This window comes from Cervus canadensis, chromosome 4, assembly GCF_019320065.1.
Source record: "Cervus canadensis isolate Bull #8, Minnesota chromosome 4, ASM1932006v1, whole genome shotgun sequence".
NCBI classification, from domain to species: domain Eukaryota; kingdom Metazoa; phylum Chordata; class Mammalia; order Artiodactyla; family Cervidae; genus Cervus; species Cervus canadensis.
In genome coordinates this window covers 65,612,082-65,623,688 of record NC_057389.1, presented here as the reverse complement: position 1 = coordinate 65,623,688, position 11,607 = coordinate 65,612,082, and the positions used below count along the sequence as shown (strand labels likewise).

Sequence of the window (11,607 nt, the reverse complement as noted above, 5' to 3'; positions counted from 1 at the left end):
CCTTTTCCCAGTTATCTGTTCTCTCAAACACAAATCTCCCTCCTTCCATTCCTTCTTTTATTCTTCCTTCATTTCTTTCATCCATCCAAATAATTGTTCACTTGTTTGTCCTTCTTTTATTCTGTACTTCCATTCATCTCTCAACTTTTCTTCCTGGTATTTATTCTTCTTTCCTCCTCTTTGACTCTCCTTATGTCCACTCTTCCTTCATCAGTCCAGGTATCCCATCTGTCTGTCCATATTTCTCTTTCTCCATCTATCTGTCCTCTTTATTTAGTCTCTCTTGTTTACCCACTCACACTCTCTTGGATTCATTTCATTCATTGTGTGAATAGGAGGCTTGCTCTACTCACAAAATCACTCCTATTCACACAATCACTCCTTACCCTCACTCTGATTAGTGGCACACCTTTAAATGGTTGTCCTTGGACAAATTTCTGGAACTCAGGTGAGCCTGGGGGGGCTTTCTTCCATTCTATGGGGGACTTGGTTTTTCAGTTTGAAAATGAAATTATTTTTTTTTCTTTTGGAATCTGGTTCATTTAGTACCATATTTAAGAAGCCAAAAGATCATGAAGATTTACTTATACATATATATTTTTTTCCCCAAAGGGTTTATATTTTTATCACTGATTTAGGTCTTTATTTTCAGTTAATTTTTGTGTAAGTTGTGAGTTGGGGCACCAGGTTCTTTTTTCTTTTTTTTTTTTTTTTACACATGGATATCTACTTGTTGCAGTGCTTTTTGTTAAATAGTCTATTCTTTCCCTGCTGTCTTGGAACTTCTGTTGAAAATAAATTGCCTATAAATGTGTGTTTGTTTTTAGACAAAAAAATCCTACTTTATTGATCTAAATGTCTACCTTTATGCAAGTGGGTTGGGAAGATCCCCTGGAGAACGGAAAGGCTACCCACTCCAGTATTCTGGCCTGGAGAATTCCATGGACTATACAGTCCATGGGGTCACAAAGAGTCAGACATGACTGAGCAACTTTCACTTCACTTTATGCAAGTGGAATGCTCTTTTGATATCTATAGTTTTTTAGCAATTTTTATAATTGGGAAGTGGAATTTTCCAAGTTTATTATTTCTGCTTTTTGGTTTGGCTTTTCAAAGTACTTTGCAATGCTATATGAATTTTAGGATCAGCTTCCAAATTTCTATAGAAGAGCCAGCTGCAATTTTGACAAAGATTGTATTTAATCTGTAAATTAAGTTAAGCAGTGTTTCCATCCTAATAATATTAAATCTTTGATTTATGAATATGAGATGCATTTCTGTTTGTTTAAAAATTTTGTTTCTAAAATTTTTCAACAAAGTTTTGTTTCTAAGATTTTTCAACAAAGTTTTGTAGTTTTCAGTGTACGAATCTTAACAGTAGTTTTGTTCAATTTCTCCCCAAATGCTTGATATTTTATTCTTTGACTAATTATTTTTTAAATTTCATTTTCAGAATGTTAATACCTGGCATTTAGAAGTACAATATTTGCATATTTGTCTTATATTGTACTGAACTAATAGAATTCAGTAGTGTTTGTTTATATTTCTTAGAATTTTTAATATACAATATCTTATCATTTGTGAATAGAGTGAGATTAAGTATCAGAACACCTTATCTGTCTCCTGAGAAATCTGTTTGTGGGTCAACAAGCAATAGTTAGAACCAGACACAGTACAATGGACTGATTCAAAATTGGGAAAGGAGTACAAAAAGGCTATATATTGTCACCCTGCTTATTTAACTTACATGCAGAGAACATCGTGTGAAATGCTAAGATGGATGAATCATAAGATGGAATCAAGATTCCTGGGAGAAATATCAACAACCTCAAATATACAGATGATACTACTCTCATAACAGAAAGAAAAGAGGAACTAAAAAGCACCTTGATGAGGGTGAAAAGGCAGAATGAAAAAGCTGGCTTGAAACTCAACATTTAAAAAAAAAAAAAGAAATCTAAGGTCATGGCATCCATTCCCATCACTTCATGGCAAATAGAAAGGGAAATAGTGGAAACAATGACAGATTTCATTTTCTTGGGCTTCAAAATCACTATGGATGGTGACTGCAGCCATGAAGTTAAAAGATGCTTGCTCCTTGGAAGGAAAGCTATGACAAACCTTAACAACATTTTAAAAAGCAGAGACATCGCTTTACTGACAAAGGTGTATATAGTCAAAGTTATCATTTTTCCAGTAGTCATGTATGGATGTGAGAGTTGGACTGTAAAGAAGGCTAGGCACCAAAGAATTGATGGCTTTGAACTGTGGTGTTAGAGAAGATTCTTGAGAGTCCCTTGACAACAAGGAGATGAAACCAATCAATCTTAAAGGAAAATCAACCCTGAATATTATTTGGAAGGACTGATGCTAAAGCTGAAGTTCCAGTACATTGACCACCTGATGTGAAAAGATGTTTCATTGGAAAACACCCAGATGCTGAATTTAAGCAAATTCTGGGAGATTGTGGAAGACAGAGGAGCCTGGCATGCTGCAGGCCATGGGGTCACAAAGAGTCAAAAACAATTTAGTGACTGAGTAACAGCAATTGCAATTACTAAACAAACTATATTTACAGTTTAAATTCCTTCAAGGTAAGATCCATGCATTACTCAGATTTTAAACTAATTTCATCTATTTTTTAAAAATTCTAATGTAGGATAAGAAATGTTTAAGAAAAAGCATTTCCATGAGTAAGACATCATGCTGTGTGATCATTAGCTCTTGACTTAAAGAAAGGCCAGTCCTTGGGCAAGATACATTGTTGCACAAGGCTTAAGGAAAACATGAGGGAGAATGCTCACTTCCTACTGGAAGGGCCCTGGACTGCCTATCAACTCTCTCAGGGATGAATATGGGATGATACATCATGGCATGAAAATCTGAAGAATAATATTGGCATAAGACTATACATTTCTGATATGTACAGTGAAGGAAAATAAACCATTAGTACAAAAATGTCTTACTTTACAGTGTTGTGACAGATCCCATGTTTAACATTTTCTTTAGAGCCCCTGTGACATCCTTATTTCTAAGACTATAGATTAAAGGGTTAAGAACAGGAGTGAGTATGGTGTAAAATACAGATACAATCATATCCTTCTCAGGGGTGTGGTAGGAGCTGGGGAGCATGTAGGTATAGACTGCAGCCCCATAGAACAGGATGACAACAGTCATGTGGGAAGAACAAGTAGTGAAAGCCTTCTTCCTGCCCTCTGCTGAATTCATCCTGTGGATGGTGAGGAGGATGAATGAATAAGAGCTTGAAATGACTGTCACAGGAATGAGGAGCATGAGGACACAACACAGGTACATGAGTGTCTCATAGAGGGAAGTGTCTGAGCAGGAGAGCTTCATTACAGCAGGGACCTCACAGAAGAAGTGATGGATCTCCCTGGTTTTGCAGAAGGGGAAGGTCATGGTGACTGGTGTGAGCATAAAGCCATCCACTGATCCCAGGAACCAGCAGCCAGACACCAAGAACAGCCACACCTTATGGCTCATGAGAGTAGAATAATGGAGTGGATGACAGATGGCCACATAGCGGTCATAGGCCATGGCAGCCAGAAGAAAAAATTCTGAACCTACTAGAGTCAAATAGAGAAACATCTGCATTCCACATTCAGGGGCTGAAATCTCATTCACACCCATGACCTGGTCCATGAGCATCTTTGGCACAGTGACAGAAATGTACATCACATCCATGAGGGACAACTGGCTGATAAAAAAATACATGGGGGTTTGGAGATGGGCATTAGAATGTATCAGAAAGATCAGGATGCTATTACCAGACAAGGCCATCAGGAAAATCACAAAAATGACCACACAAAGGAGAGCTGGGTGCTTGGATTGACTGAAGAGTCCCACGAGGATGAAATCCAACTGTTCAGTGTAGTTGGCCGCCCAGGTGGAGCTGTCCATGAAGTTTCACCTAGATAAGCAAGGAGAGCTTTGTAATTAATAGATTGTTCATGCAATATGACCACCTGATATTAATGTTTAGTGTGCTTCAGCTGCATGTGTGTTTGTGTTTTTGTCTGTGTGTGCATACACACCTTCATGCACAGCCATGTATGCAATCCAGTTGTGCTAATAAGAGGAAAGGTTATGGGGTTGTAGATTTGAGGATTATAAGATTCCTGCAATTCAATACATTCTTTGAAAGAGAAGGAATTCACAACTTGTCTTTCAGTGAGTATATTGTGGGTTAAAACAATCAGTTACTAATAGTAAGTTTGCCAAAGTTCAACGTCATGAGATTTCCTCATGCAAACTCTATATAAATATATAATTAAGAAAATAAGAGTGTATAAATATAAATAAATATATTTCCAATTTTACCTGTGGATAAGCAGAGTTTCATACAGAATCCCATCTCTGTTTTATCTAGTACATGCTTCTGCAACTTCATCTCCTTATAGTTCCTACCATTTGTTTCAAATATCAGGGAAAAGAACTAGCATTTAGAAGGTCACTGCCATTTACAAGACAAGGCATTCATTTGTTTTGCAAGCATTATCTGCTTTATTGCCTACAGCAATCAAGTTTTCATGGAAAAAGAGATGCATAAAGGAAAACTGAACAACACTGAGAAGTCTCTGACTCCATATAATGTTCTGCCCCTTATCCTGCTGCTCACAGTACATATCTGTGTTCAATGCTAAAGACAAATAAAAAATAATTAAACTTAGTTACGCTTAAAGAGGTCATAATCAGTCAATCAGGGAGAAATATTACATAAATGTGATTTAAACTAGAAATTTTAAAGAGATACAAAATAAATTATTAAGAACAGTAGAAAAAAATACACCTGAACTTTCTTAAGAGAATTAGTAGTTTCCCCTACAATTTCTATCAGGCAGATTACATTTTGGAGCTTTTCATTTTCTTACATGTTAAATGTTAAGTTTTATCAGTCCTTATCAACCAGAGGAAATATTGGCTTCTTTCTGGGAAGAGATTAGAAGAGATTGGGGGCAGGAGGAGAAGGGGATGACAGAGGATGAGATGGCTGGATGGTATCACCGACTCGATGGACATGGTTTTGAGTAAGCTCCGGGAGTTGGTGGTGGACAGGGAGGTCTGGTGTGCTGCGATTCATAGGATCACAAAGAGTCGGACACGACTGAGTGACTGAACTGAAATGAACTGATGATGCAGTAATATTTCATGTAGAATTTCCAAGTTTCAAATATATTTTATATTCTTGTAATAATCCCCAAACTAATTACAATATTCAGCTTATTAACAATCCCATGTTCTGGAGTGATGAAGCTTCAGACAACTTTAAAAGTGTATTTGGTGCTTTAACGTAGATATACAACAAATTTGCCACACATTGCATTAACATGTATTTCTGTCAATTTCTACTTTCACTGGCAAATGAATGCTGAGCTCCAACTGTGTAAAATTTTAAAACTGTACAATTAAGACCAAATACACCTATGACTTAGTCTATTTGTGGTCAGAATGAAGCAAGGACCAGTGCAGTGGCTGGTACAAGTGAAGACCTCAAATCTATTTGTTGAATAAATGAAAAAAGAGCAGAGGGCAAGTGGGAAGTGGGACTTACCTTTCTTTGGTAAATGAAAGTCACTGTGTTCAAGTGACACTGAATACCTAGGATACCAGACAGATAAGGGAATTCTGTTTGTACCACAAAAACAATTGGCCTCCCTATTCAAAAGGGAGGCCAATTTTTTTCTTACTTTTCTCTACCAAATTGCCTGAGTTCAAAATCAACAAAATGGTACTTATTAAACTTGAGTAATTACTAACAGTAGTAGTAGAGTAGTAACAAATCTTAATCTGGCAGATTCTAAGCAATTGTTTTATTGCATTACTGTGTTTTTTGTACCCAAGAGCCTATGAAGTACTTACTCATCTTATTTTCTCCTTTTACAAATTAAATAATTCAGGCTCCTGGGGCATCTGCCTAGACTTGTGTCTCGGCTCAGGAGTTGGGACACAGAGTCTGTAATACTGCATAAATACTGTAGAACCCACTGTTCCCTCCACAGTCTACAATTTGGGTATTAGCTAACAACTGTAGATTTCTTCTAGGAAACAGGTATGATTGAGACACTTATTTCAGTGTTCTAATATCCAGAAATAACACCCATACCAAGTAAAATTAGTCCCTTTTTTTCTATTAATTTCAGCCTCAAGAAAAGAAATTACATTAATGTAGGAGGGTATGTATTCTTTTGTCTATATATAACTGGAAATCAAAACTCATATCCTAATATGTTGCAGTAAATAAATGTAATATGAAAGATTCAAGAGAAAAAAAACATTTGCTTCTCTCCAGAGAAATAGATGATAGTGAAAAAATTTAGAAATAAGTTCAAACATTAACAGAATGTGACAGAAACCCAAGTGAAAATAATAATAGTTACCCTTTTGATTCTTTTTTCCTGTCTTCCTATCTGATTGACCCCAAAATCAGATGATACCAAAAGCCTCATCTAGATGAACTAATGGAAAGTGGCCACAATTAACTATATAAAGAGAAACAGGAGAGTGACATCATTCCTGGTTTTACTATGCCCATTAAGGGAGTAGAAGATGGTCTTGTATAAATAAATTCCCTCTGGGACTTTGTGGAATAATGAAATCAAGAGAATTAAGTGACAGATATCTGTACTGTACTTTTCTGATTTTTTTTTTCTCATTTTTAGCCACATTTTATCTTTAAAGTAGAACTCTTAACCAATATTAACAATAACCTTAAATCTTTGCCATCATCAATTAATTGTTATCTATGAAAATAGATATTAGCTTATATATCTAATATAAGCCTTAGTCTTTTCACATTAAAAGTGTTTTTCATATATATATATACATATATATATGTATATATATATATATATATATATATGTATATATCCCCATGTAATCTTCAAGAATATTTTGTGAAGTATTGGTGTTTGTCTTATCTTTCACAGATACAGACCCTGAAACTCATAATCTAATTGATATGTCAAAGAGAGTACCAATAACCAGTAATGTAGTTGAGATAACTTTGAGAGGGTCTCATCTCTCTCAAGGTTACATCTTCATCTGGATCACTCTTCATTATTAATGCTTTGCTGATTGTGCTCTTTCTTTTGTTACTCAGCTGCAATCTGTGTTGCATTGCATTTTAGGGTATTTTTTGAAAATTGAAATGTCAACATCTTGTTTATAAAAAAGTACATTTAAAAAAAAAAAACAGAAACAGAAACCATTACAAAGAAAATATGTTAAAGGGGCCATGATCTAATCTATCAGACAAACATCATGCCTTAACAGTTTTATTTTTCCTTGAGACTACAAATATCTACAAATTGTATATCACACACCAGGTAGTTGGGATAAACAAGGCAACAAGAAGCAACCCCACCATCATGAAACTTGCAGGCAAATTCTTCTGAACCTTTTTCTATATGTGTGCTCTCAAACTATGTTGATTATTTTTCCATGCTGTCTTTTGTCCATGAAATCCTTGTCTAGAGAGTGACTCCTGTTTAAAAAGCCTATACTTGGGGGCTGGAGCCTCCTATGTCCTCCAGGGTTTCAGCCTGCAAATGGTTTGTTCTAACCACTTTGTCACATGGTTTCCCAAAAGACTCTGATGGTGCAAGCCCTGGGAGGCTCTAGATAGTGAGATAAAGGAAGAAATTGCATCTTTTTTCTTGTTTCTGATGAATATCTCTGGCAGCAGCTGGAAGCTATAGAGAATCACGCAGGAACTGGAGGTTCCAGTACCCCAAAAGCAGTTTCAGTGTCACTGGTGGGATGCAGGACTCGGCTGCAGCAGGGAAGGGTCCCGTCAGTAACCCTAGAATGCAGCATCTCCATCGGCTCAGTAGTTTGACAAAGACTTGACGTTTCCTTCACTTTTCCTCCAGCTTTCACTCCAGCCCATTGACATCCCCATAACCAATCCCCTAAAGTAAATTTCTTCACTTCGAAGTGTGTAAAATGGGACTGGATATTAAATAATGAGCTTAATGTTCTACATTAAGTGAATATACATTAATTACAACTCCCCACAATATTGAATAATTGTGTTGCATTCACATTCAAAATTACAAGTTATGCTGTGACAAAAATGATAAAAATATATAGAAAGCATTCTCTGAATGTAATTTCCCCTAAGATAATTTATCAGAGGGTATAGAATACTTGTGGGCTTCCCTGTTAGTTCAAATGGTAAAGAATCTGCCTGTAGTACAGGAGACCCAGGTTGAATCGCTGGGTCAGGAATATTCCCTGGAGAAAGAAATGGCAATCCTCTCTAGTATTCTAGCTAGCCTGGAGAATCCCATAGACAGAGGAGCCAGGTGGAAATACTTCAAGTTTCTTCATACACAACACAGAAATGCTTTTCCACAAATAATGTGCTATGATATCAAATTTCACTTGAACCAGCACTAAGTTGTACGTGTTTTTCCATCTCAGTCAATTTGATAGGCATATAATTAATACCTGCTGCATTGCTGATCTTGTTTGTGACACCAATTGTCTTGATGTTCACACCATTCATACTGTTCCCTGAACCCAGGGTAGACAAGGCGCGAGCTGAGAGGCTGGAAGACTCAAAGAGCCATAGGCACGGCAGACACCCTTATTCTCTCCTGGCTTGCACAGCACCCATAACACAGCATCTCCCCTTGCTGAAGCAGCAGCCATAGCAGCAGTCATAGCATAACACAACATAACCACACACAACCCTGTGAGCAAGTGTGTACCTTGTGACATGCATGCGCAATGCTATAAGCAATCTCAGCTCTTACACAACCACGCAAAGTCACTGTTTACAGAACGTGGAGCAAGAGAGCCTGACCACGCCATCTTGGCTAGTTTGTCTTTATCCACACCTATCTTTCTTGATTACTAATATGGTCATAACTTTTCATGCTTTTATCCATGTAACTACTGCTTATGTGAAACATGTTTATATCTTTTGCACATTTAATTTTTTTAAGTTTTTCTTTGAAAGTATGAAAGTGTTAATATATTAAGAATAGCAACTCTTTGTGAGTAGTGTTCGCTCTTTTTTCCTAAATTTTTGATTGTGATATTTTATCTCATCAGAATATTTTATTTAGTTTAATGTGTGATTTATTTTAGCATTTTTGTGTTTAGGAAGTCCTTACACAGTTTGGAATCATTAAAAATAATCAGTTTTGCATTTTGTTAAAGAATGAGTTTCCCAGTATTTTTGAACTGTTAATTTGTAACGCAGCAATAACTTCTTGGGGGTGTGATATGGAGTGGATTTCTAACATGGTTTTCAAGTAGAGACTAACCTAAAGGACTAAAGAATTCGATCTTTCATTCACTCATTCCAAAAATATTTATTCACTACCATTTATGTGCCGACTGCATTTATCTTTCTCAAGATTACAAATTGAAAGATAAAAACCATATGATTATCTCAATAGATGCAGAGAAAGCCTTTGACAAAATTCAACATCCATTTATGATAAAAAAAACTCTCCAGAAAGCAGGAATAGAAGGAACATACCTCAACATAATAAAAGCTATATATGACAAACCCACAGCAAACATTATCCTCAATGGTGAAAAATTGAAAGCATTTCCCCTAAAATTAGGAACAAGACAAGGGTGCCCACTCTCACCACTACTATTCAACATAGTTTTGGAAGTTTTGGCCACAGCAATCAGAGCAGAAAAGATTGCTTTGACTTTTTAGGGTCTTTAGAGTTTCCATAAAAATTGCAAAATCTTTTGTTCTAGTTCTATGAAAAAATACCATTGGTAATTTGATAGGAATCATACTTGTTTTGGGTAGTATGGTCATTTTCACAATATTGATTCTTCCAATCCAAGAATGTGGTATATCTATCATTATGTCTGTGTCATCTTTGGTTTCTTTCATCAGTATCTTATAGTTTTCTGCATACAATCTTTTGCCTCCTTAGGTAGGTTTGTCCATCAAAAGGTGAATGTATAAAGATGCAGTATATATGTACAATGAAATATTACTCAACTATAAAAGGAACAAAATAAGGCCATTTTCAGCAACATGGATGGACCTAGAAATTCTCATGGTGATTGAACTAAGACACAGAAAGACAAATATCTTATAATATCACTTATATGTGGAATATTTTAAAAGGGTAAAAATTAACTAAGTTACAAAACAGAACTGAGTCACAGGTATACAAAACAGACAAATGGTTACAGGGGCTGAAGAGAGAAGGGATGAACCGGGAGGCTGGGTTTGACATACTCACATGGCGTGCACGCATGCCAAGTCACTTCAGATGTGTCTGACTCTTTGTGACCCTGTTGACTGTAACCTGCCAGGCTCCTCTGCCTAGGGATTCTCCAGGCAAGGATACTGGAGTGGGTTGCCATGCCCTCCTCCAGGGGATCTTCCCTGACCCAGGGATCGAACCAGCATCCCTGCAGGTCCTGAATTGCTGGCAATTTGTTTACCACTGAGCTGCCAAGGAAGCCCATATACACACCATTATAGACAAAAAATAGACATCTAATAATAAACTGCCATTTAGGACAAGGAACCCTACTCAATACTCTGTAATGGCCTCCATGGGAAAAAATCTAAAATAAGAGTTGATATATGCATATGTGTATCAACCTCATACTTGCCAAAGATGCTCGGAGGGCGCAAATAAAACCTTGTGTGCATCAGGACCCAGAGACCCCACAGAGACTGAGCCAGACTTGCCTTTGGATGTTTGCGTGTCTCTTGAGGCAGCATGGATCAGCACTGGTCTGTTGCAGGGACAGGGACTCTGGCTGCAGCAGACCTGGGAGGTGTGACATGTGACATAACTCCTCTTGGAGGAGGTTGCCATTAGTCACACCATACAGCCACCAAGCAGATTACCCACAAACTGGAGAACAATTATACCAAAGATATTCTTGCACTGCTGCAAAAGTTCTAGGGCCCACAACAGACTTCCCACCATGGGGATCCAGCAAATGCACTGAGAACCCCCAGGGAATTTGACTTTGAAGACCAGTGGGATTTGATTACAGAACTTCCACAAGACTGTAGAAACAGATGCTTGGAGGGCACAAACAAAATCTTGTGTGCACCAGGACACAGCAGAAAGGAGCAGTGACCTCACAAGAGACTGATCCAGACTTGCCTGTAAATGTCCAGGAATCTTCAGCAGAGGTGTGGGTCGACAGTGGCCTGCCAATGGTTCAGGAGTACTGAATACAACAGTCTTGGGAACTGCAGCATGCTGACATAAATACTTTTCAACAATTTTTTTTACTGTAATTGAGATATAATCTTACCGCACTGTGGTCAGAAAAGATGACTGGAATGACTTCAACTTTTTTGAACTTACCAAGACTAGATTTATGGCCCAGGATGTAATCTATTCTGGAGAAGGTTCTGTGTGCACTTGAGAAAAAGGTGAAGTTGATTGTTTTGGGGTGAAATGTCCTATAGCTATCAATTAGGTCTAGCTGGTCCATTGTGTCATTTAAAGTTTGTGTTTCCTTGTTAATTTTCTGTTTAGTTGATCTATCCATAGTTGTGAGTGGGGTATTAAAGTCTCCCACTATTATTGTGTTACTATTAATTTCCTCTTTCATACTTGTTAGTGTTTGCCT

At 37.1% G+C, this 11,607-nt stretch overlaps 1 protein-coding gene across 1 annotated transcript; it reads right to left on the bottom strand.

The window, feature by feature from the left end:
* Window positions 1-2,967: 2,967 nt before the first annotated feature.
* Window positions 2,968-3,921, bottom strand: LOC122439229 (olfactory receptor 2T29-like). Its single transcript, XM_043464321.1, has one exon. The coding sequence runs from the start codon at window positions 3,919-3,921 to the stop codon at window positions 2,968-2,970; it is 954 nt and encodes a 317-aa protein (XP_043320256.1).
* Between the last annotated feature and the right edge of the window lie 7,686 nt (window positions 3,922-11,607).